The sequence below is a fragment of the Apodemus sylvaticus genome, chromosome 22, assembly GCF_947179515.1.
Source record: "Apodemus sylvaticus chromosome 22, mApoSyl1.1, whole genome shotgun sequence".
Taxonomy (NCBI): domain Eukaryota; kingdom Metazoa; phylum Chordata; class Mammalia; order Rodentia; family Muridae; genus Apodemus; species Apodemus sylvaticus.
In genome coordinates, this window is record NC_067493.1 from 48,607,774 (window position 1) to 48,633,437 (window position 25,664).

The 25,664-nt window shown below is 53.0% G+C and overlaps 1 protein-coding gene across 2 annotated transcripts; it reads left to right on the forward strand.

Moving 5' to 3' along the window:
* Window positions 1-7,671: 7,671 nt before the first annotated feature.
* On the forward strand, window positions 7,672-25,577 carry Plbd2 (phospholipase B domain containing 2). Of its 2 annotated transcripts, none has more exons than XM_052168024.1 (12): window positions 7,672-7,995; window positions 11,463-11,556; window positions 16,225-16,383; window positions 17,639-17,739; window positions 17,936-18,179; window positions 19,603-19,737; window positions 22,268-22,428; window positions 23,035-23,130; window positions 23,299-23,370; window positions 24,021-24,173; window positions 24,623-24,785; window positions 24,988-25,577. In XM_052168024.1, the coding sequence occupies exons 1-12, from the start codon at window positions 7,709-7,711 to the stop codon at window positions 25,153-25,155; spliced, it is 1,833 nt and encodes a 610-aa protein (XP_052023984.1). In that variant the 5' UTR covers window positions 7,672-7,708; the 3' UTR covers window positions 25,156-25,577. The 2 variants fall into 2 exon arrangements, with proteins under 2 accessions (XP_052023984.1, XP_052023985.1); XM_052168025.1 differs by having other exon boundaries at window positions 17,936-18,150; window positions 19,640-19,737.
* Window positions 25,578-25,664: the final 87 nt, after the last annotated feature.

Here is a 25,664-nt window from a genome sequence, read left to right on the forward strand (position 1 = left end):
GGATGTAAAATAATAATAACAATAATAATAATTATTATTATTACCCCGTTGCTGGCACCACTATGCTTTCTGTTTGTTTCCTTGCTTTGAGACGGGATCTCCCTATGTAGCCCTCATTGTCCCAGAACCAGCCACAAGCTCACAGAGTTCTGCCTTCCTCCATCTCCCTAGTGGTAGGATTAAAAGTGTGTGCCACCAAGCCCCACCATCCTTACCACAATTTTCAAGTGTACAGGACCTGCTTCAATGTGCCGTGTGTCACAAAGAGCAGGTAGCAGTATTGAATTCCTCCCCTCAAAGGGGAAGGTTTCTGAAATGTATCAGTTAGCTATTGCTTCATAACAACAACCCCCAAAGCCACAGATCTTATCCACCAGCATCTTGGTGATGCTGAGTATATGTCTGATGTATACTCAGCTGAGTATATATGACTGATATATGTCTGAGCATCTGAGACACACGATTTTGGGAGAAACTCTGTGTTAAGGTTCTGACCTAAGCCCTTCTCCTGCCTGCATCTCCAGCCCGAGGCTGAGGCTGCTCAGACATTTCCCTTCCCCTGCATAGCCTCAGGGCTTCTCTCCTGTTGTCCCCTCTGCATAGCTGATTCCTGGGCCCGACTGGTAAGTAGGTGGGGCTCATATGATACCTCAGGGGGAGCCAGCACAAGGGACTGGAGAGCAGAGGGGGAGCTATACCCACTTCTGGGAATTTATGGTGGAAGTTAAGAGTGAAGAATAGTACTACTTCCTCCAGAGCCACTGTGGAGAGGAAACAGCCCCTGACTCTGCCAGGGCATGTGAGACTCAAGACTCTGATGGGACCATATTTGGAAAGTATCAGCTGCCTCTGCTTTCTGGTCCACGGAAGTGTCCAGCAGGGCCTTTTGTGAGGACCAGAGTGGGACAGTATTGTGTGTCAGGAAGGGAAAGACCCCCAAAGTCCCGCTGAGTGGATGACTGCTTGTAGCATCGTAAGCAGGCTTGCCCTGTCTTCAGTCTCTATTTTGAGGCAAGGTCTCTCTATGTAGCCCAGACTGCCTTGGACTCCTGATCCTCCTGCCTCACTCAACCTCTTAAGTGCTTGGATCACAGGTATGTGCCGGCATGCGGCACCTGTCCCCAGTCCTTTAGGAACTAAATCAACAAAAGCTGGCCTGGGCTGGGCTGTACACCTCTGAAGCCCTGGGTTCCATCCCCCGTATTACATAAGCCCGAAGTGCTGGGGCTTACCTGTAACCCCAGTGCTCAGGAGAGGATTGGGAGGAGTATTAGTCAGCGTTTTCTAGGGTCACAGAACTTATGGGATGTCTCTATATATTAAGGGAATTTGTTGTAATGCCTTATAGTCTGTAGTCCGACTTCCCAACAATGGGCAGCTGTGGATGAGAAGTCCAGGGATCTAGTAGTCGCTCAGTCCCACGAGGCTGGGTGTTTTAGCGGGTCTTCTGTAGAAGCAGACTGCAACAGATGTACTGGCCAGTAAGTGCAAACAGGCAAAGAAGAGCAAATCTTCCTTCTTCCAGTGTCTTTATGTAGGCCTCCTTCAGAAGGTGTGGCCCAGATTGACAGTGTGTACTATCACTCTTGGATCTGGGACTTGTTTTGTCCCAGGCTGACCTTGCATTTAGAGATCTCCTTGCCTTAGCCTCCTGGGATTGAAGGTGTATACCACCTTACCTGGGCCTAAGCTTTCCATGGCCACTATGCCTCAAGATCTCCATGCCAAGATCCAGATCAGACACTTGTGTCTTCCAGCCTCAATACCTAGATCACAGGTGAGCCCTCCAATTCTGGATTGTAGTTCATTTCAGATGCAGTCAAGTTGACAACCAGGAATAGTCATAACAGGAGGTCTAGGCCAACTTTGGCTACTGAGCAAATTCACCTGGGCTACAAAAGATTCCATCTCACCGAGCGGTGGTGGCACACGCCTGTAATCCCAGCACTCTGGGTGGCAGAGGCAGGCGGATTTCTGAGTTCGAGGCCAGCCTGGTCTACAGAGTGAGTTCCAGGACAGCCAGGGCTACACAGAGAAACCTTGTCTCCAAAAAACCAAATCCAAAAAAACAAAACAAAACAAAACAAAAAAGATTCCATCTCATAAAAATTCAAAACAAAACTGGGTGGTGGTGGTGGTAGGCTGCAGCAGAGGCACTTGTATGCCTTGGATGCAAAAGGCAGGTGGATCTCTGAGTTCAAGGCCAGCCTGATCTACAGAGGGGCTTCCAGGATAGCCAGGGTTACACACAGAGACCTTGTTTCAAACAACAACAACAACAACAACAACAACAACCAAAACCAAGCAACCACAGCAAACTGAAGCTACTGACTGGGATCTACAATACTTGTGACTATGAGTCCGACAGGAGAGGAGCTGTAGTCTCCATTTCACTGATGGGAGAAACAGCTGCTTAGGGCGATGAAGTGTTTGTCTCCAGGGCCTGCACTGGGATGAGGAAAAGTCTGGATGGCAGCCGGACCTTTCCCTCCAGGCTCGACCTCCTGGTTCGCACACGGGTAAGGCCAAATCTGCCCCCCTACTTAGGTAGCAAGCCACCAGTTTCGGAGGTCAGGGTGTGGGTGGCAGCTGGGACATGGTACAAGAACATGGGGACAGTTCTAGCAGAAGTGGTAAGGGGTAGCTAAAGTGGAGAGAGAAATGGAACTTTCTATTTCAGTCTAAGAGACCTTGAGACCAACAGGTTCCTTAAAGAATCAGGAACCTTACCTTAACTAGTACCCTTCTCAAAGATGCTAGCTTCCGTGGGCAGAGCCACAGGGCATGTGGTTAAATCCAGAGCCGGGAGCTTGTTACTGTTGAGGGAGCTGAAGAAGTAGCTGACAGTGTCACTGCTAGAGAAGTTTCTTATGGGCTCTGCCTGTCCCCTGGGCACTCCTCAGCTGGGATGTCCCTTCAGGAAACAGTTGAAAATGGTTCTTGTGGATCACAAGGGCCTTGGAAATTCTTGTGTCCTTTGCCTCTCCTGCGTGACTCTGAGCTTTTTTGAAGTCACAGCAGGAAAGGTTAGGCATGGCTCAGAAGGAAAGTGCTGGCTGCAGCAGTTGGTCCAGCACACTTGTGCAATAACCAGAAGCTAGCCAAGTGCTCGCTCGCTCGCTCGCTCGCTTGGCACAGGGGATTGGATGGGAATACCGCTGCTTGCCTGTGGACACTGCTTCAGCGATGTGTACAACAGCTGGGCATGGCGGCTTACGCCCCTCATTCCAGAGCATGAGGTAGAGGAAGGAGGATCTCCGTGAGCTCTAGGCCAGGCAGGTGTACAAAGTGAGTTCCAGGCTATCCACAGTTGTGTAGTGAGACCCTGTCTGAAACAACCAAAAACATAAAAAAACAAACAAAAAATCCAAACCCAAACACACACACACACACACACACACACACACACACAACTATACATGTAGTAAAAAATAAATATGTAATCCCATTCATGTAATATAATATAAAGCCTGGACTTTCAGGCTCTTTTTGTAAAATTTATTTTATGTATGTGAATACACTGTCACTCTCTTCAGACACACCAGAAAGGGGCATCTGACCCCATTACAGATGGTTGTGAGCCACCATGTGGTTGCTGGGATTTGAACTCAGGATCTCTGGAAGAGCAGTCAGTGCTCTTAACTGTGGAGCCATCTCTCTAGCCCTAGTGGGGCTGGACTCAAGGCCTCAGGCTGCTAAACATATGCTAATGATCAAACTTGCATGTGGATACCAAAGGTTAAAATTATATGTCTTTCTCAATTATTCTCCACCTTAATAATAATAATAATAATAAATATATTATGTAAACATACTATATAATGTAGTTTTATAAAATATATATTATAAATATATTATATGTTATATAATATATTATGTAAATAGTTATTATTATTACTATTTTGAGTCAAGGTCTTTCTATGTAGCCCTGGATGGCCTGGAACTCATAGAGAACCAGTATGTCTGGCTCCACCTTATTTGTTTGTTTGTTTGAGACAGGGTTTCTCTGTGTAGCCCAGGCTGTCCTGGCACTCACTCTGTAGACCAGGCTGGCCTTGAACTAAGAAATCTGCCTGCCTCTGCCTCTGCCTCCCAAGTGCTGGGATTACAGGCATGTGCTAGCCTGGCTTAACTCAGGTCCGTAGGTATGCATTTCCCTGTGTAGAGGCTTTAGAGTAGCAGCTCTCAACCCGTGGGTTGTGACTCCCTTGTGGAGATTGAATGACCATTTCACAGGGGTCACATGTCATTTCTGATATTTACATTATGTCACGATTCATAACAGTAGTGAAATTACAGTTAAGAAGTAGTAAGGAAATAATTTTATGTTGGGGAGGGGTTTCACCATAACATGAGGAACTGTGTTAAAGGGTTGAGAATCACTGGTTTAGACTATTACAACACGCTTAGAAGGCACACCCAGCCTGGGGACTAGCATAGACTTGCATTTGTGAGTGTGTGTGCATGCGTGCGCCTATGCGCATGCTCTGTGTATATTATTCCCAAGCGATCACACACCTCTCTTGTGCCTTGCTGGTGTGCCTAGCATCTGGTAGCTTTCCTGTCGGTTAAGGTTAAGCTGTGTTCATTTAGTCCATTGCAGAGGTGAGTCCAGCGACCCTCGGATCCTGACACCATCTATGATCAAGGGAGGATTGGAACCCAAAGCAGGCTCCTCCCCCTCCAGCCAGGGCCAGGCCTTCCAGAGGGAGGCAGAAAAGTCCTGCGTGGCCGAGGTTGTGTGCGCCCCCTGGTGGCTGGGAAGGGCAGTGTCCATGGTGCTTCCGAACTGTTCGACTCCCTGTGCTGAATGAAGAAGGTTCTAGTTTTGTGACTAGAAGTCATTTTACCTGATGGGGCCTCAGCTTCCCCAGCCTGTTAGGGTCTTGGCGACAGAAAGTGTCTGCAGTAAGGGATTAACAGATGACAACAGTGACTCGGATTTATGCCAGAGAATGCCAAGGAAGTACCTCTAGGATAAACAGGCAGTTACGTGTTAAAGGTAGTATCGTTTTTATGGTTTGATTTTTTTTTTAAAAATTTGAATGTGTATGACAAAAGTTCTTCTTTTTTATTAGACTTATTTATTTATTTATTGTAGAGTACACTGTTGAGGTCTTCAGACACACCAGAAGAAGGCATCAGATTCCATTACAGATGACTTTGATCCACCATGTGGTTGCTGGGAACTGAACTCAGGACCTCTGGAAGAGCAGTCAGCGCTCCTAACCACTGGGCCATCTCTCCAGCCCCTGTTTATGTTTTTAGGTAGAGCCTAATGTCCCCCCCCCCCAATGTCCTTTAACTTAGTGCATATCTGAGGCTAACTTTGAACTCCTGATCCTTCTGCTTCTGCCTCTAGAGTGCTGAGTTTAAAAGTTTAAGTTAAAGGACATTGTGTTTTTTGGATTTGTTTTTTTCGAGACAGGGTTTCTCTGTATAGCCCTGGCTATCCTGGAACTCACTCTCTACTTTTTCTCTTCTTTAAAGATGGGTCTGGGCTGGAGAGATGGTTCAGTGGTTAAGAGCAATGGCTGCTCTTCCGGAGGACCAATTCCCAGCAACCAATGGTAACTCCAGTTCCAGGGGAAATAGAGAGAGAGCTGAGACCTGGTGCCCAGACATGCCATGCAGGCAAGCCACTCATTCATATATATAATATATGAATTATATATATATATATATATGTATATATATATATATATATATATACATATATATATATATATATATATATAATGGGGTCTTACTATTTAGTCTATGTAAGTCTCAAGTTGGTGATCCTCCTGCCTTAGCCCTGTGACTGCTGGGCTTACAGGTGTGTGTCTTTAAATATGTCCCTCAGGAAGCACCTTTCCTGTCCTGTGAAACAGTCCAGAAAGTTATGCATCAGGGTAGGGGTAGAAGAACAAGTTCTTTTTTGGTGTGGGGACAATGTCTCACACTGCAGTCGAGGCTTGTCTGAACCTCTTGCAATCCTCCTGTCTCAGCCCTCCTCAGTGCTAGAATCATAGGCATGAGTCACTTCGTGGTTGGCCAGAGGCACAGTTGGCCAGCAACTTGACCGAACATGTTGATCTGAGGTGAGGACAGCTTATATGTTCACGCCCTTGGCTTCTGGGGTCTGGGGTTGCTGGTTGAAGGTCTGACACTTGGCATTGGTTGAAATGCCAATCACCACCTCCCTTTGTGTTACTTTTTTACATAAATTCTCACTTTTTATTCCAGATCAGTTTTGCAGTCTTCGAGAGCACGGGTACAGGTCCTCCAACATCTAGCTTTAAAAAAAAATTTTTTTTGAGACAGGGTTTCATACTAGGCTAGTCTGGAATTAACTCTGTAGCTCAGGCTAGCCTGGGTAACATATTGGGACTACTTCATTCATGGACAAATAGGAAAAAGAAGTTGTGGGCTGGGAGATGGTCCAGCAGTAAAGAAGACTTGATGTTCTTGCAGAGGACTTGAGTTCGAATCCCAGCACCCACATTCAGGCAGTTCACAACAGAGCCTCGGGGAATGTAACACTCTTCTCTGGCCTCCACCTGCATCTGCATTCTCAAACACACACACACACACACACACACACACACACATACACACACACACACATACCGTGTACATGCACGCACACACATGCACACACACAGACACACATGTACACACACGCACACGTGGGCACACACACGGACACATACACGTGCACATGCACACACACATGCACACACATACACACATGCACACATGTGTACACATACATGCACACACACGTGCACACACACACACACACACACATACACACACGGGTGCATGCACATGTACACCCTACAGATAAATTCTTAAAAGTAAAGGAAAATCAAGGCTGGAGAGAGGGTTCAGTGGTTAAGAGTACTTGTTACTCTAAGGAGAACCTGGGTTCAGTTCCCAGCATCCATACGGTGGCTCACAAGGATCATAATGCCAATTCTAGGGGATCCTAGTTCTAGGAGATCCTATGCCCTCTTCTGACCTTTGAGGACACCCACATGCTGCACATATACACACACATGCGTACAGATCATACATAATATAAAAGAAATAAATCTAAAAATATTAAAAATTAAAAGAGCTGGGCAGTGATGGTGCACGCCTTTAATCCCAGCACTTGAGAGGCAGAGGCAGGCGGATTTCTGAGTTCGAGGCCAGCCTGGTCTACAGTGTGAGTTCCAGGACAGCCAGGGCTACACAGAGAAACTCTGCCTCGAAAAGCCATAATAAATAAATAAATAAGTAAATAAATAAATAAAATAAAAGAAGTTGAGGAAGAGGAAGAATAAGTAAAGAGGTGAGGAAGAGGAAGGATAATTAAAAATCAAAACAAGCCTGCAGTCAGGAGGTAGAGGCAGGCGGATCTCTTGAATTCGAGACCAGCCTGGTCTACAGAGTGAGTTCCAAGACAGCCAGGACTACACAGAGAAACCCTGTCTCAAAAACAAACAAACAAACAAATTCCGCAAAAAATCAAAACAAAACAAAAGCAAACAAAAACCGGAAAGAAAAAGAATACACTAATTCCTAGGGAGGGAAGGATGCTGAGTGCTTTCCCACAGAGAGCGCGAGCCCTTTAAGGCAGGCCCCGCCCCTGCCGGGCCACAGATCCCGCCCACCCCGGAAGTCCAGACGCAGACCCCGCCCCTCGGGACCGAGTCACGTGGACCGGCTGCGGCTCGCGATGGCGGCCCCCATGGATGGGAGCCCCGGCGGCCGGGCGGCCCGGGCACTGCGGCGGGCGCTGGCGCTGGCCTCGCTGGCCTCGCTGGCCGGGCTATTGCTGAGCGTCCCGGCGAGCGCTCTCCCCACCCTGGGGCCCGGCTGGCAGAGCCAAACCCGCGACCCGCCGGTCTCCCGCATCCGCTCGCTGCTGCTGGACGCCGCGTCGGGCCAGCTGCGCCTGGAGGATGGCTTCCAGCCCGGCGCGGTGGCCTGGGCCAACCTCACCAACGCCATCCGCGAGACCGGGTAAGGGTTGGCCGTCCCCGTCACGGCCTGGTGGGTGTCAGGGCCCTGGACTGCCGCCCTGGGGAGTTCACAGCCGGGTCTGGCCCAGGGCTGGTGGGTGACTCAGTAACTCCTATCCCCAACCACAGGGGTTCTCCCCGAGGGGTCAGGGGACCTGCCCTCTTGTCCACATGGACCCCGCACTTACAGCGACCTGGACTAGAACTTGTCATGTAGACTAGGCGGCCTTGGAACTCACACAGACCCGCCTGCCTCTGCCTCCCCGTTCTGGGTCTAAAAAAAATGCTTACTCTACTGCCCTTTTGTCCCCTGCCTAAGGGACAGTGACAGTTGTCAGGAGCCCAGGCCATTGTCTCGCTCCAAGCCAGAGGGAAAGTTGCAGGTCCCTAAATTCACAAACGCAGGCATTAACCTTGTTAGGTGTTGCCGTTTCTGCCCATCCCAGGAATGAGTCCAATTCTCCAGAGTTAGGTGGTCAGTGTGATCGCTTGGCACTCTTGGAACATAGGCTGGCCCTGTGATCTGTTGCCTCTCACTAACTCCTCTGCTTTTTTGGGTCCCCACATCACCTCTGTGAACCCAGAACTTGATCGTGGCTTCTTGCTGGGGTCTGCACCAGGAATAACAACTTGTGCTCAGCTATTCTTATCCTGGTGTGTGGTCTTCAAGGACCTAGAGCTAAACAAGATTCAGGCTGGGAGAGATATGGGCAAGTCCCACAGGAAGCCGGAGCCAGCCAACCTGCCTGGAAACCCAGATTTGGGCTGTGTAAAGGGAGCATCTAGAACCTGCGTGTCCCCATTGGGTCCTCGGAGGGCACAGTCTCTTGCTGCGTGAGTTCTCATAGGTTTAGGGAACACAGTATGCTAAATAAATCTCCAGGCTTGGTGGTCCTTGGAAGGTTGCTGCAGACATCACAGCTGGGTGAGGTCAAGTTGGAACAGCTTCCTGGGAGAGAAGGCCGATGACTTGACTGCTACTTGAAGGGAACCCCAGCTCTGGCTGACATCAGGGGCACCCCCTGTGACTTGATCTGGTGGCTTGTTTCTCTGCTGACTCACAGTTTTGCTTTTGTTTAGCAGGGCATGACAAATCTCCGCTTGGATGCAGAGGCCTAGGAGTGTGTGTGTGTGTGTTGGGGACAGGGCTGGGGACTGGGACTCAGGAGACATCAAGTGGGCTGGGGATGCTTCCAGTTACGGGACTCATGGGGACAGGTCTTCCTTGGTTGTGTTGGGAATTTCCTGCAGTCTCATGTCCACTGTTGTGTGACCCAGAGCAGCGAGTGTCTCCCCTTCTCTGAACCTGTTTTCTTGCCCAAGGTGGGGTTCAAAGGACCACATAGTTTCTTTGAGACTTAGGAAGCACCACTGTTGGTGTGAGGTGAAATGAGGGAAGAAAAGGAGAAAGGGTCCTTTCAGCCACTTTTTGATTGGGGAAACTGAGGCCCGTCACCATGCTGGCATATTTCCTGTCATCTCTCTCCTATGGCATGTACCCGTTCACTGCGAGACTCCAGCAATACAGGGAGTTCATGATGGGAGACCCGTTTACAGGCAGGGAAACAGACCCTTGAGGACTTGGGTCAAATAGACACCTGGCCAGGCCTGGCCTGGTCCCCAGCGATGGAAGCTCAAGCCTTGGGGTGTCTGGCTCACTTTTGTGGAAGGTCAGGAGGTAGACTCTCCTGGAATTTGTGTCCCCCGTTTCTGGGATTTTCACCCTTGCCAATTCTGGGATTTTTGTTGGTAAATTCTCCTCTCCCCTCCTCCTCCCTTTCTGCTGCTCTGAGTTTGGCTTTCTATTGCTTTATTATTTATTTATTTGTTTATTTATTTATGGGGTGTGGTGGGGTGTCACCTGCACTATGGTGTGTATGGAGGTCAGGACGGCTTGAAGAATCATGTCTCTCCAGTAAGTCCTGGGGATCAAACTCAGCTCATAAGGCTTGGTGGTAGTTGTCTTTACCCACTGAGCCACCCTGCTGGCCCATGAGTCTGACTTTGGCTCACCACCCAGCACAGCCCTGAGACTGTTTGAGAACTCCATCTGTTCTCAGTGACTTTGAACCTGTGATCCTCTGTCCCCCTTCTGAATGCCGAGGATACAGTCGTGCGCCGTGATGCCCAGTGTAGGCAGGGCTGGGGACAGAACCCAGGGCTCAGCGCGTGCTAGGTGAGCACTCTGCCACCTGAGCTGCTTGTTTAAGCAGGGTGTGGTAATGCATGCCTTGAATCCAGCATTCAGGAGTTCGAAGCCAGCCTGGTCTACAAAGCTAGTTCCAGGACAACCACACAAACCCTGTCTCCAAAACAAAGCAAATAATTATGTATTTATGTCAGTGTCTATGTGAGACTTCGTGTGGCATGTATGTGCCTCAGGCCTGCAGAGTTACTTTGCTCTTGTGAGTTACCTGATGGGGGTGTTGGGAATGAACTTGGGTCCTCTGTAAGAACGGCCCTATGGTCGTAACTGCTGAGCCATCTCTCCAGCCTCTGGAGAAATTATTTTAAAGGCAAATCTATAAAGAAACTGAAAACAAGGGTGGAGGGGATCATTTAGAACACCTCCATGCTGGGGGGAGGTAGAGATTTGGGGAAATCAGATTCCAGTGAGAGACTTCATCTCAAAAAAAAAAAAGATTGTATCCTGACTTGACAGGAATCTTGTTCTGCCCTTGGTGACCTCTGACCCTCTATCACTGGGCATTGGGCAGCAGTGCTCCATATTAACAGTCCCAACGGCTGCTGACCCTCAGGGTGCTGAGCAAGCCACCTGTGCGACCTAGTGCAGAGGGACATGTGGGCAGAGCACATGGTCATGGGTGGGGACATTGCAGAGCCTCACAAAGTGGGACACGGGGCATCCGTCACTGTGAGGACGAGCTCTGTGCCTCAGTCCCCTCCTCTTCCATGTGGTGGGACCAGTAACAGTGCCTGCCTGGAAGGACTGTGCAGTTGCCACTGGACAAATTGGACGGCTCAGAAGGGCCGGCCAGCATGACTGGGAACATCTATTGGCATAGGTGGGGGAGAGGAGGCTGGTTAGCCTTTGTTTGAAGTACATCCTCTGCCCCAGCACTTCCTGTCTCGCTGTGTAGCCCAGCAGGTTTGCAGGTGCAGACAGGCAGGCCAACGTGTGTATGGGCAGCCCCTGCTCACCAGGCTGTCTAGACTAAAGGCTAGGCAGGCACGGTGTCACACATCTGTGATCTCAGCACCTGGAAAGCTGAGGCAGGAGGATTGGAGTCCCAGGCCAGCCTGGGCTACATAGTGAGACTGTGTTTGAAAAAGGGACAGGAACAAAAACGGGGCTGGAGCAGTTGCCTGGCACATGAAGGCCTGCATTCCATCTGTGGTGTAATGAACAAGAAGCCATACCCGAGGCTGCCTACAGCTGTGGGTCTGGCTGTCGCGGCTGGCTCTGCAGGGTCCCTGCTGCTGACTGAATGTCCTTCTCCCCTCCAGGTGGGCCTATCTGGACCTGAGCACAAATGGCAGCTACAACGACAGCCTGCAGGCCTATGCGGCTGGTGTGGTGGAGGCCTCTGTGTCCGAGGAGGTAAGGCCAGTGTGGGAGTCCAGGGTCCAGCTGCCTGCCCCAGGCCAAGCCAGGGCAGCCTTAGGGCCTCAGATGGGTCGCTGCATATGCTGAGAAGGGTCTCCACCTCCTGCCCTCTGTTAGGGGACAAAAAGCGCCTGCTCTTCAAGAACAGCACCTAAGCTGGGCCTCGGCAAACTCACCTGTCATTGCACAGCGCGGAAGGCTGAGGCAGACTGCTGAGTTTAATGACAAGGGTCAGGGCCCACCCCCCAAAAAGGGAAAACAGTGTAATCTATTGGCTTGGGGGTACAGTTCTAGGGTTGTGCAGTCAGACCACTCTCCAGTTCTAGAGTGTCTTCATCACCACAGAAGGACATCCTGTCCAGCCGACACTCCCCTCAGCCTGAGGCTTCACTAAGGCCGCAGTACCACGTGGATTATGTCATTCTGAATGTCTCATAGAGGTGCAATCATATGGTGAGGGTACCATCTCCTGGCTCCGGTGTTTGTTTTGAGGTAGGGGTTCATGTAGCCCTGGTTGGCCATACCTCAACTTGTAGCCAAGGATGTCTCAGAACTTCTGATTCTCCTGCCTCCCATTTCCCTAGTGCCAGGGCCACAGTAGTGTGTCACCACCCAGTCTATACAGTGCAGGGATGGAGCCCAGGCCCAGGCCACAGTAGTGTGTCAGCCCTTGGTCTATACAGTGTGGGGATGGGGCCCAGGCCCAGGCCACAGCAGTGTGTCAGCCCTTGGTCTATACAGTATGGGGATGGGGCCCAGGCCCAGGCCACAGCAGTGTGTCAGCCCTTGGTCTATACAGTATGGGGATGGGGCCCAGGGCACATGATGTGTGCCGGGAAGTGAAAACTTTTTAATAACTTGGCATAATGTTTTCTTTTGTTGTTGTTGTATTTATATATTATAAAGAAATGTTTTTTTAGGTTAGGTCATGTACAAAATAATAGGTTTCTTGGTGACATTTTAAAATTGATTGCATTTTAACTTATTTTGTGCATTTCTGTGTCTGCACATGAGTAGGTACGTGTGAGTTTGTGTGTGGATGGGTTCATGTATGTCAGGATTCATACATGGAGGTCAGAAGATACCTTTCTGAGGCCTGTTCTTCTCACCATGTGAGCCAAGGCCACCCCTTTACCGCTGAGTGGCCTTGATAGAACTTTTTTTTTCACATTATGATTTTCTTCCTTCTTTTCCCCCTTTTAAAAATTGAATATAATCTTCATTTACATTTCAAATGCTAAAACTTTTCCGTTTCCCCCTCCCCAAAACCCCCTACCCTTCCTCCCACTCCCTGCCTCCAAGCATATGCCCTTCCACCCAACCCACTCCCGCCAATAGAACATTTGTATTCATCCATGTTACTGTATTTACCTGTGCCCTCTGCTGCGTTCTCTATTCTTCGCATTTTGGGTGACCAGGAGATTGTCAGCTCTCCCGGAGCTGGAGTTGTTTTACAAAGGTTCAGGGAACCAAACTCTGGTCCTTCACAGGAGAAGCAAGCACCACGGAGCCATCTTCCCAGCTCCATCTTAAGGTGTTTAGAGACAGGGTTTCACTGTGGCTCAGGCTGATTTCTAATTCAAGATCCTCCTGCCTCAGCCTCCTAGGCTGGGATTACAGAGGTGTGTCCCCTCCCCCGCCTTTCTGATCCTGGAGATTAAGCCTGGGCCTCCCGCGTGTTGGGTCAGCTCTCTCCCACTAATCTCTACCCCCGGCTTCTTTGCACTGTTTGTTGTGAGACAGTCTCACAAACTTGCCCAGCCTGACCTTGAACTCACTCTGTTGGCCAGGCCGGCCTCGAACTTGTGACCTTCCTGCCTCTGCCTCCTGAGCACTGATAGACATCACCTCACCTGGCTCCTACTTTTGTTAAAGTAGCTCTCCTGCTTGTGTCAAGTCCCCAAAGAGCACAGTCTCTTGCTCATCTGGTTTGGAACTATAAAAATGGCAGTCACTGTCAGCCACGTGTCCGACTCATCAGCGATCAGCTTGGCTGTGGTAGCAGCTTTCCCAACACTTGGCTGCGTGGGAGGTGGACGCCCATTCTGGGAAATTACTGGGCATCAACTTATAAACTGAAACCCACTCAGGGTCCAGTGCCCACTACTTGAGTTTGTGTTCCATTGGTGACCCATGGACATGCAAGGGGTGTCCCAAGTGGTTTTAAGAACACCCAACATGGCATATGTGTAGCTGGTCATTGCTACTTTGGGGGTTCTTCTTTTTCCCACCCTTTATCCTCACACCCACATTTCACCCCCTATCGCTAGATAGAGGAAGAAGGACAGGGCGGGGGGTGGGAGGGAGACAGGGAAGAGAGAGAGAAGAGAGATCCCTGAATCTGATTTTTCTTGTTTCTTCTTTGAGCATGACTAAACAAACCACAGGTAACACTCCGGCTCAACCAACAACCACCCACCCTGCCTCTCAGGGCTCTAGCATTTATAGACCCTCTGAAAAATTCACAGAATTTCAGATATCACACAACTGTAAAAACTATCTGCAGCTGGCAAAATCACATCCCTGTTAGAGTACGAGGCAAGTCACAGTCAGTCTGAAGAGGCCCCACATCCCCGCACCTGGGATTAAAGTGAAAACGTATTCTTACAATAAGTCTTCATTTTTGAAAGAAATCAAAATTCCAGACTTGTCACTATGTAGGCAGGACTAGGCTGAAGGCCGGTCCTGCTGGGGCAGTGACAGACAGTGGGGGACCATGAGGCTGATGGATGTGCTGTGGGGGTGGGGGTCACGGAAGCAGCCTCTGTGGGATTCTGTTCTGCTGGGACAGTGACAGTGACAGTGGGGGACCATGGGTCCTGGGAGGTGAAGGTTAAATAGCCATTCAAGCTGGGGAGCAGCATTCGAATCCAGCTCCGTCTGGCCCAAGGCTCCAGGCAGGACAGTTTGCTCTATTGCTGCTTCCTGGAGATGGGCAGCTGAGCTTCAGGTGGGGTAGGGCAGGGCAGTGGGCAGTGCTCTGGAGGCCCTGCAAAGTACAAGAAGACAGGGGGCATTAGTGTGGCCTGAACATGAGCAGGGTCTGGGGTGTGTCACTGGGTGGGTGGCCCTCCTGGTGGGGAGTCTTCTGGTGGGGTGGGATAGGCTGGAAGTTACCTTTAGCAGCTGCCCAGAGAGTGTGGGGATTTGGGATTTTGCAAAAACAAAACAAACAAAAAACTGACCCGTGCATTGTGGCATGGGCCCCAGTCAGGCCTGTGATGTGGCATCTGGGTGTTTTGGGAACACAGGTACGTGCCCACCTGTGCCTCAGTTTCCCCAGCTGTAAAGTGGATGTGTTGGTTTCACTTCACTGTAAGGAAATACCCAAGACAAGGACCTCATAAAGCCTCACGGCTCCCACGATTCCAGTGCAAGGCCAGGCAGGTTATTGCCTTGGGCCTCTGCTGGGGTCTGGACAGCAGTGGCAGGGACATACAATGGCAGAGCAAGATGCTCCCTTCATGAGCCAGAGGGCAAACATGGCGGAGGACGAGAGTGGGATCCTAGAGTCCCCTTCCAGGACAGGCCTCAGAGACCTTAGGCTCTCCCTCTAGACCCTGCCTTCCAGCAGTGCCACCCAGTGGACCAACCCCATAACAGCTTCTGCACAGCCAGCCCAGGCTGGACCACTGTGTGGGAATGGCACCTACACGCCTTGCTCAGAGCGTTGGCGGCTGTGGCGTGTCCACCGTCTGCTGCTCACCAGCTAGAGGCACGGGCCAGCAGTCCCCACCCCCAGGAGGCATCCGCTGTGTGCCCTGGCCATTCCGGGCCAGGCTGACCTTGGTGGGCTCACCTGTGCTGCTGCAGTCGGCTGGCTGGGCGGCCTGGGATGACCTCATTCGTGTCCAGCAGCTGGAGGACAGGGCATGCTGGCCGTTGTTTCCCTCTGCCAGCAGGCAAGTCTAAGCTCCTGCACACTGCCCCCGGGCAGCCAGCAGCCGGGCACGCTCCGCTGGCCCAGTGAGTCACAGGGGGACTTGTTTTGTTTCCTCCATGCTTGGAACAGAGCAGGGAGCTGCTCAGAAACACATTCATCTGGCCAAGAGTCAGGGTTCATGTTTGCGGTGCCTGGAGTCATCCTAGCAGGCCAGATGCTAAGGCGTGTGAGCCGTCTATGGAGCCGGCAATGGCTGGGCATGTGGCTGCATTAGTAGGCAGCCTGCCTGGCAGGCACAGCTTCCTTCCCCAGCACGCTGAAAGCAGGCTTGGTGTGCACACCTGCGATCCAGCACTTGGCAGGCGGAGGCAGCAAGATTAGGGATTCAAGGCCAGTCTTGTGGACGACCCCACCTCTAAACAACAAAAGAAAACAAAATCAGACCTCAGGGCCGGGCTGCGGCCCAGTGGCCGGTGGCCTACCGAACATTTGCTCGGCCTCCCTGAAGCCCAGGGTGCAGTCTCCAGTACTCCAGCCACCGACAGAGACAACCCACGACCCTATGAATGATGGCAGAGCACATGGCTCAATCCAGGCCGCAGCAACAGAGGCGCTGCAGCCTAGTAGGCTTTCTACATCACAGGCCCCAGAGCAGGGAGACCTAAGAGGATGTGGCCCTGAAGGGGGCTGAGAGCCACGCTGCAGGTTTGGTAGTCCGCTAGCCTGGGGGCTGCTCCTCAGGGTCCAGCACACAGCAGCTGCCTGCCCTCTCTCCACAGCTCATCTACATGCACTGGATGAACACGGTGGTCAATTACTGTGGCCCCTTCGAATACGAAGTCGGCTACTGTGAGAAGCTTAAGAGCTTCCTGGAGGCCAACCTGGAGTGGATGCAGAGGGAGATGGAGCTCAGCCCGGACTCTCCGTACTGGCACCAGGTGGGCCAGGCTGCCCTGCTCGCGGGAAGGGAGGGAGGGATAGGAGAGGGAAAGAGGGTGTTCTTGGGTGTTCCCGGCTCCTGTGCAGCCCCTGGCTGGCCCTGAGGGAGCCGGAAGCGGCCCGTTCTCATGTCCATCAGCATCTGCACCCCCTCCCCAAGCTGCCATCCTTCCATCTGTCCGCTTGCGGACCTCCAGCTGCCTATGCTGGCCCAGATGCCCGGCCCCACTCTCCTGCTGTCAGAGAACCTCGCTAAGTGGTGGCGCGTGGCTCTCGCTGTCAGGAAGGCGGCAGAAGGCTGGACACAGGCGAACACAATTTCAGCGGAGAGAGGGAGAGATGAGCACACAACATAGCTGTGCCTGGCGTTCCCTCCCTAGATTGGGTGCCAAGGACAGACAGGTCCTGGGTGGCTGGCGTGGTTGTCAGTGCAAAAACCACAGACTCTGAATTCTCGGCAGACATGAGGGTTTAGCTGTGCGGCACAGGCCACACACATGTCATTACCACCCCTCCCCCATGGTTCTCCCTGCCAACCCATCTCCTGCCCTCACTGCTTCAGGTTTTCCTCCCTCACATACCCATCCACCCACCAACACACAGCAACCCATCTACCCTTCAGACCACCCTTCCCGTGTGCCTGCTCCCTTCTGTCCCATTCATCCGTCTGTCAGTCCGTCCATCCATCCATCTACTTATGAAAGTACCCATATACCAAACGATACATCTACTTAGCCACCCACAGGTGCACACATCACCCATCCATCCTCCAAGCCATCCATCCACTTTCCTGTTGATCTATCCATCCTTCTGTCTGTCCGTCTATCCCTTCTGTTGATCCATCCCATCCTGTCCCCCAATCTATCTTGTCTATACTTAAGTTCTCTGTGCATGCCCAGCACCAGTCAAGACCAGTGAGGGTCAGGGTGACGCCTCTAGTTATACTGCTGAGGCAGAACAGACAGCAGGGAGAAGGCACAGGTGCCAGGGGCAGCGACACAGCCAGTGTCTAAGACTAGGGAGGTGTTGGCAAGGGGCTTCAGCCAAACTGGAAGGCTTTGTGGAAGAGATGGCTTTTGGCCAGGTTCTTAACTGAGGGTGACATGGGATCAGTATGAGGATGTGTCATAGTGTTTATTCGTTGAAAGCAGGAGAGGGGTCAGGGCTGGCTGGAGTTAGTGGTGCCTGAGCCAGGTCAGAGCCCCTGCAATTATGAACTCGGGGTGCTTCATCCTCCCTCTGCCCCTCCCCTAGGTGCGGCTGACCCTCCTGCAGCTGAAAGGCCTGGAGGACAGCTATGAAGGCCGTTTAACCTTTCCAACTGGAAGGTTCACCATCAAACCCTTGGGGTTCCTGTAAGTTCCCCCCCCACCCCCACGCCACCCCAGCCTGCGCAGGGTGGGTACGGAGCTGTGAACTTCCTACTTATCCTGGTTCCGTGCCAGCTCTGCCACTTCCTATTCCCAGAACACAATGGGTCGATTGACCCACTAAGCTTCAGCTGTGACATGGCACAGAGTAGCCGCTGACCCTCCCGTCCTGCCTCTTAAGCCTGCTGCAGATTGCTGGAGACCTGGAAGACCTAGAGCCAGCCCTGAATAAGACCAACACCAGGCCTACCCTTGGTTCGGGTTCGTGCTCTGCCCTCATCAAGCTGCTGCCTGGCGGGCACGACCTCCTGGTGGCGCACAACACGTGGAACTCCTACCAGAGCATGTTACGCATCATCAAGAAGTACCGGCTGCAGTTCCGGGAGGGGCCGCAAGGTGGGAGGAGGGAGCATCCTTGCGGGAGGGTGAGCATGGGCATGCGCACAGGGAGGGGCTTTGGGCGGAGTTCTGGAGCAGTGCAGGAATTCTTACTTGGCAAGCAGGGCATCTCCTTCAGCTGACTCCCAAGTTTACCAGCACCATCTGCCCCTCTGCCTGCATCTACCCTCCTACCTTCTTCTTACTCTATCTATTCCTGGGTCTCCTGACCAGAAAGCGCTGCCTCATGTCCCCGCTGGCCTTGAACCTGTGTGTGCCCAACATAGACCGGCACCCAGTGAGGCAGGCAAACAGAGGCAGCTAGGAGAAAACAGTTGCACACGGTGGGGTGGTGCTGAATTAGAAATCCTCCTGCCTCAGTTTCTGTCTTACTGGGATGACAGGCACTGGCCACGATTTCTTACATTTGTAAGCCTTTAAAACCCTGTTGGAGGGTTGGGGACAGAGCGCCACAGCAGAATTCTTGCCTACCTGAGCAAATCTCCCTAAAGCAGTTCCACCAGCACGGTGTGGGCTGTGGAAGTCGGGTATAGAGGAAATCCCACCAAGCACTGCGGCCCTCTTGCACATGACACCCACAGCCCTTGGGAGGTTCTCCCTGCGGATTGGTTGTTTTCTGGTCGCTATTCTAAGGGCCTTTTCAATTTTTGTATTGCCTTCTTTCTCCTGTGGTATCAGTTGTATACAGTGACAAATCTCGAGGGTCCAGAGGAGATGCCCACCGCCTCACCTAGAGCTCCCCACGCACAGACCCTTCTGAAGAAGTTAGATCCAGCTACATTTTAAAATGAATTTATTTGCACATTTTAAAAACTAATGCACCAGCCCGGCAGTGGTGGCGCATGCCTTTAATCCCAGCACTCGGGAGGCAGAGGCAGGTAGATTTCTGAGTTCAAGGCCAGCCTGGTCTACAAGAGTGAGTTCCAGGACAGCTAGGGCTACAGAGAAACCCTGACTCAAAAAAGCAAAAAAACAAAACCAAAAACAAACCCACAAAAAACCCCCTAATACACTGTTCAGCAGTGTTTATGGAAAGCTGGTTTCCAGCTACGCTGAGGGGCACCTTGCTGTTCATCCTATTGCAAATTTGTGATGGGGGCAGTCGAGACAGTCAGCAGGGAACATCCCTGCAGCGGGGTGCCTCCCCCATTCCTTCTGCTCCTTCTGCCTGCCACCTTTTCTTCCTCCTCCCTTCCCCCTCCCCATCCTCCTCCTCCTCTCCTTCCTCTATCTCCTCATCTTCCTCCTCCTCTACCTCCTCCTCTTCCTTTCTGAATCAGTCTCACTGTGTAGCCCAGGTGGCTTTGAATTTGGGTCCTCCTCATGGTAGCATTCCAGGCAGGTGCCACCCACACATTTCATTTGAAGGGATGAGAGTGGCCTCGAGGGGACTGCTTGTTCCTCACTTGAGACCCCAGCCTTGTGGGATGGGGGATGGGTTGCCTACAGAGCCTGCCTGACCAGCTCCTGCACCACCCCCCACCAGAGGATTACCCCCTGATTGCTGGCAACAACTTGGTTTTTTCGTCTTACCCGGGCACCATCTTCTCCGGTGATGACTTCTACATCCTCGGCAGTGGGCTGGTGAGTGGCAGAGTCATGTGCTCCCTGGGGACATGGCGCATAGAGGCTCTGGGGCTAACATGAAGAAGATGAGGCTTGCAGGGCTTCTGAGCTCTGAAAGCACCTAGGTCCTTAGGAATTGCTGGTCTGGGGCCTCTGCACAGCCCCTCAGTGCAGTGACCTTGTTTCTATGTTCAGTGCAGACACCTCCTTTTTGTCAGTCTCTGCCCTGCCTTCCCCTCTGCCCACCCCAAACCAGGCCCCATCCTGAGGAGCCGCTTTGTTTCCCCTGCTCCCCTGGCTGGCGTCCAGGCCTCTTTAGAAGTCTGTTCCTGGTGCCTGAGATCTCACACTGATGCTGCCAGGAGACTCCATTAGCTGCAGTGTGTCCAGGCTGCAGCGGATGCACGGGGCACTCTGGGGCACGGTGGGGCTCATGTCCCTGTGTTCCTCGTGTGGGAGAGGCAGCCCCTGGGGACCTTAGTCACAGGAGCCCCAGGCCAACAAGCTTCCCCCACTTCCCACCCCCCATTGGGTTAGAGAGAGAGAGACAGAGATAGAGACAAAGAGGGAGAGAAGGGTGGGGAATGGAACCATGGGCCTCGTCGCTGGCCCAGCCCAGGAGGCTGTGGGACCCGCTGCCTTTCCTTGTGTTTGTGTCCTAGACCCCTTTACAGTGCAGGACGCTGGCGGCCTTCTCACACTCTCTGATTTATTTACTAACTTTCTTATTTTACTTATCGTGAGTCACAGTCTCACTGCATAGTCCTGGTTGCCCTGGACTGTGCCCTATAGACCAGGCTGGTCTTGAACAGAGAGCTCGCCCTGCCCGTGCTTCCCAAGTGCTGGGATTAAAGGCATGCGCCACCACTGTCTGGCCCTTTTTGTGCTTTTGTTTGTTTGTTTGACTGACTTATTTATTTATCTTTAAGGCAGTGCATCTCTCTATAGCCCAGCTATCCTGGACTCAGCCCAGGCCAGCAGCCCTCCTCCTCAGCCTTTTGAGTAGACTGAAATTACACACCTGTGCCAGGCCTGCTTAGATGCCATTTTTATTTTTCTTCTCTTTATATTTTTCATTCTGATTTTTTAAAACAGAGTCTCATGTAGCCCAGGCTGGCCTATGTAGCTGTCACTTCCTTGAGCCCCTGGTCCTCCTGCCTCCACCTCCCTAGGGCTAGGATAAAAGGTGTGCAGCACTGTGCCTGGCTTCGATGTCGCCTTCGTTGTCTTCTTCATCATCTTCTTCCTCCTCCTCCTCCTTCTTCTTCTTCTTCAGATTTATTTGTTTTATATATATATAGATGCACACTGTAGCTGTCTTCATGTCTTTAGACACACCAGAAAAGGGCAACGGATCCCATTACAGATGGTTGTGAGCCACCATGTGGTTTCTGAGAATTGAACTCAGGACCTCTGGAAGAGCAGTCAGGGCTCTTAACTGCTGATCCATCTCAGCAGCCCTTGATGGCTTCTTTAAAACACCGGCCTAAGCTCACACCTGAACTCCATTCCTTGGGTCGTGGAGGCAGGAGAATAACCAAGAAGAGTTTGAAGCCAGCATGGTCCACTGTGTGAAAATGTAAATGCCTCCAACATAAGTAAAACTTGGAAACACTCTCCTGGGTGGGCCTGCCAGCTTTTGGCTCCTTTTAGCCTCCTTGTATAAAGGAAGACTCAGGCCAGCACCCTTCAGGGCACAGGGGATTAAACTCTGCCTGGGGTGGGGTGGGGTGGGGGTTAGGGGTTGGTAGGAGCCTGGCCCATCTGCTCAGCACCCATGAACAGCTGGTTCTTAGCTTCTCCTGTCTCCCAGGAGGAGGCATCGGTGCCCTACTGTGTCTCTGGGGAGGCTGGGACTCAACCATCTAGATTCACCCTCCAGCTGCCGGGGTGTGGCCACTTGAGTTAAGGGTCCCGGGCTCTGCTTGGATGTTGACCCAGCAGATGTCAACGCTGAGATCTGACCAGTTCTGTTGTTTGGATGGAGACCAGACTCACCTTGAACTTGTGTCAGTCCTTTCCGCCTCTGCCTCTAGCGTCCTGGGTTAGAGGCGTGTACCACCTCGCCTGGCTGGTTCCCTGCTGGCTCTAATTGATGACACCAAGGTGTGTTGATGCGGACATGGGGCGGGGCTCCAGGGATAGTGAGGAGAGGCTCCCTAGCAGCCCTGGTGGCTGTGACTCTGAGACAGAGTGAGCTGGGCTGGGGTCTTCCCAAGGTCGCCAGCTGCTGGGGCTCCAGGTGAAGAGCTTCTCCTGCAGAGCTGAGAGAAAGGAGGGGTGGGCTGCTGGCTCTTGGGGGAGCGCCCCCCCCCTGTGATGGGGAGGCTCCTAGGAATGGCACTCCGGTCTCCAGAGCAGAGCTGGGGGCAAGATCCTGAGTCTCCCCCAAGCCGAGTACTTTTCCAAGGAACCCCTGAGGGGCGTGCACCAAAGCAGTGTGCACCAAAGCAGCTTGGGCTTGTGAGAAAAACATAAATATTTGACTTCTGAGCCAAGACCTGCAGGGCTGCCACAGAGAGTCTGCAGCCCACCCTGTCTCTCACAGGTCACCCTGGAGACCACCATTGGCAACAAGAACCCAGCCCTGTGGAAGTACGTGCAGCCCCAGGGCTGTGTGCTGGAGTGGATACGCAACATCGTGGCCAACCGCCTGGCCCTGGATGGGGCCACCTGGGCAGATGTCTTCAAGCAATTCAACAGCGGCACGTGAGCGCCATCCTGTTCCACTGCCCCTACTCGGGGACCCGTGGGGTTCCAGGGCCCTCTGCTCAGCCCCTTCTTGCAGATATGCTCACTGGGGTAGCTTGAACCCCCTCGTTTTATACGTGGGGAAACTGAGGCTCAAGAAAGAAAGGATTTCCTCTTCTCTTCTGCAAGCTCCTCTTCTTGGGGCTGTCCCCTTGGAAGAAGTTAAATGAGAGGGCTCAGATATGCTGTGGAAGGGAATGAGCCTGGGGCGGGGCCTGGGAACCAAGGGCGGGGTGGGCTAGTAGGGGCGGGGAGGAGAGGGAGTGGGTAGGTCTCAAAGCGCCTATGGGGCGGGGCCTGGGAAGCCAAGTACCGGAAGTGGTGCTATGAGCGCCTAACCAGAACAGCCCTTTAGGAAATTCTAGGGAGCCGTGGGCTGTACTTGAGCAGGGAGACAGCACACACAGCAAGAGGGTTTTGTGGGCTCCCAGCCAAGCTGCAATGCTAGGGTGTTGTCCCTGAGTCCTGGCTGTGTGGGGTACTGGGGCAGGAGAGCTGTGCTGGAGAGGGCTGGAGAAGGGTTCCGGGCTGGCCATGACGTGCCTCCTTCCTTGTGCCTGGCAGGTACAATAACCAATGGATGATTGTGGACTACAAGGCGTTCGTCCCCAGTGGGCCCAGCCCTGGAAGCCGGGTGCTTACCGTCCTAGAACAGATCCCGTGAGTCTCTGGGGCCGAGGGAGGAAGAGGAGGCTCAAGCAGGGGTTCCCGTGATGGGAACTGGAGGCGGGGCACACAACACAGTTCCTGCCCAGGGCACCAGGGGCCTCATCCTGGCCGAGTCCCCAGTGACTCCTCACTTGCTTTGTCCATCTCTCTTGGTCTCAGGGGCATGGTGGTGGTGGCCGACAAGACTGCAGAGCTCTACAAGACGACCTACTGGGCTAGCTACAACATCCCGTACGTGGCCCCGCTCTTTTTGTGTCACCCCCTCCACCCAAGTGTGTCCTCTCCGAGGCAGGGTCCTTCCCAAGGTGACATTTTAAACATGCAGCGCAAGGAGAGCAGTCCCTCTCCTGCTGGGGACTCTACATCAGAGTGGGAGCTCTAGTTTTGGAGCCTGCTGCAGGGCAGTTTGGGGTGGCCTCACCTTGGGACTGGGCGTGGCTAGGCATTCAGTAGGATCTGCCCCTGTCCCCCGGGGGGGTGGTGTGGTGGAGATGCCCATGCAGTGCCCAGGAGCATGGCTGGGTAGCCTGAGTCCCATGAAGCCAGTCTTAGCTGGGTTCTTGAGCTACATTATGTCCTGTGCTCTCCCAGGCTGGCATTGGGTCCCGTGGCCAGGATACATGACTACAGCCATCTACTCTCACTCCACAGTGTGAGGAGTGGAACTGAGGCAGGGATCCTGGCCCACACCCAGCTCCATGGCCAGAGAATAGTGAAGTGAGATTTGACTCTAGAGCTCGGGTTTATTCCTATAGGACAAGAAGGCCTTGTCACAACCTGACTGCAGTGACAGCTGTCCCACTGTGACCCCCACCCCCATGCCAGCCACGACCGGCTATGTGGCCAGTGGGAATTGTGGGTGACCACCCTTGTCCCAGCAGGTACTTTGAGTCTGTATTCAACGCGAGTGGGCTACAAGCCCTGGTGGCCCAGTACGGAGATTGGTTCTCCTACACCAAGAACCCTCGAGCCAAGATCTTCCAGAGGGACCAGTCAATGGTGGAGGATATGGACTCCATGGTCCGGCTCATGAGGTGGGTCAGCACACTCCGGGCTTGGCATGGAGAGCCGCCTCTGCATGACAGTTCCATAGAACCTGCCACCAAGCAGCTTGGTCCTCAGATGGCCGCCTGTTCGCTATCGTCCTTGGGGTGTCCCTTTCTCCTAGGAGGTGGAGATGCCTGCCCAGGCCCCAGGCCCCAGACTGGAGCTGAAGTGTGCCTGGGCATCCTGAGCCCTGCAGATGCTGTCAAGGAGCAGACTGGGGTCTGACTGCTTGGGGGAGGGGCTGCAGAACCTCCCCGGGAGAGCTGAGTGAGAAGGCTGGGGTGACCGAGTCGGTGGGGGGCGAGGGTGCTCTGCATCTGGCCCTGCCCAAGGCTGTGCTGGGCTAAGCCCAGAAAGTTCAGGAAGTTTCAAGGACTCTGAGGCAGGAGGAGCTTGGCCTTCCCTAGGGTGACTGCGTCCCTTCCTTCCCACCCAGGTACAATGACTTCCTTCACGACCCTCTGTCGTTGTGTGAAGCCTGCAGCCCAAAGCCCAACGCCGAGAACGCCATCTCTGCCCGCTCTGACCTCAACCCCGCCAATGGCTCCTACCCATTTCAGGCCCTGCGTCAGCGCGCCCATGGTGGCATTGATGTGAAGGTTCGCCACCTTAGCCAGTTGTCACATGCCCCAGGGAAGGGTGGGTGGGACAGGTGCAGAGTCAGAGGTTAGACCTGGGCCGAAGCTGGGTCAGTTTAAGGGGACATCTGCTTTGGGGTCAGCTTCAGAATAGTGTTCTAAAGAAGGGTGGTGGTGGTGAGAGTTGGGCCCCCCAGCTCAGCGTGTGCTCTCTGACCCTCAGGTGACCAGCTTTGCACTGGCTAAGGACATGGGCATGCTGGCAGCCAGTGGTCCCACGTGGGACCAGTGTCCACCGTTCCAGTGGAGCAAATCGCCGTTCCACACCATGCTGCACATGGGCCAGCCCGATCTGTGGGCGTTCTCACCCGTCAGGGTCCCATGGGACTGAGACTCTGCCTCCGCCCAGCCGCCTTCATTCTGTGTGGCCTGTGGGGTCACACACCTGCCATCCGCCCTTGGGGTTCGGTCGTCACCAGACTCTGGTCCTAGTGGTTTCCTTCACAAGGATACAGCAACCCCGTGGGCTCAGAGCCGGCTCCATCCCGAGCCCTCGGCCCTTTGTGGCTCTCCTCTCTGTCCCTGTCACCAGCAGGCTGGGGCTTGTGCTTGGCTGTGGGCCCAGTGGGACCCTGGGCAGCATTCTCCTAGTGCTGGTCCCTCAGCGCGCGTGTGAACTGATGGGGGACATTATGGTTGTCACCACCAGCCTGCGGGCCCATCCCCTCAGGAGGCAGCCCTGTGTCCCCTTCTGGGCAGCCTTCCTAAGTGCAGGAGCTTGAAAACAAAAACCAAAGTTTCTGGCTGCTTATAGCTGGAGGGTCTGGAGTCTTCTTTCAGCAGGAGGGATGGAGTGTCACCCCATCCTCCCACCCCTGCCCCAGCCGGGCCTGCCCCAGC

Excerpts from the sequence above, each read along its gene's own strand:
- Plbd2 (XM_052168024.1), top strand. The coding sequence starts at position 7,709 with ATGGCGGCCCCCATGGATGGGAGCCCCGGCGGCCGGGCGGCCCGGGCA. Across the intron at positions 7,996-11,462 it reads AACGCCATCCGCGAGACCGG|GTGGGCCTATCTGGACCTGA; the intron begins GTAAGGGTTGGC and ends TCTCCCCTCCAG. Across the intron at positions 22,429-23,034 it reads AAGCAATTCAACAGCGGCAC|GTACAATAACCAATGGATGA; the intron begins GTGAGCGCCATC and ends TGTGCCTGGCAG.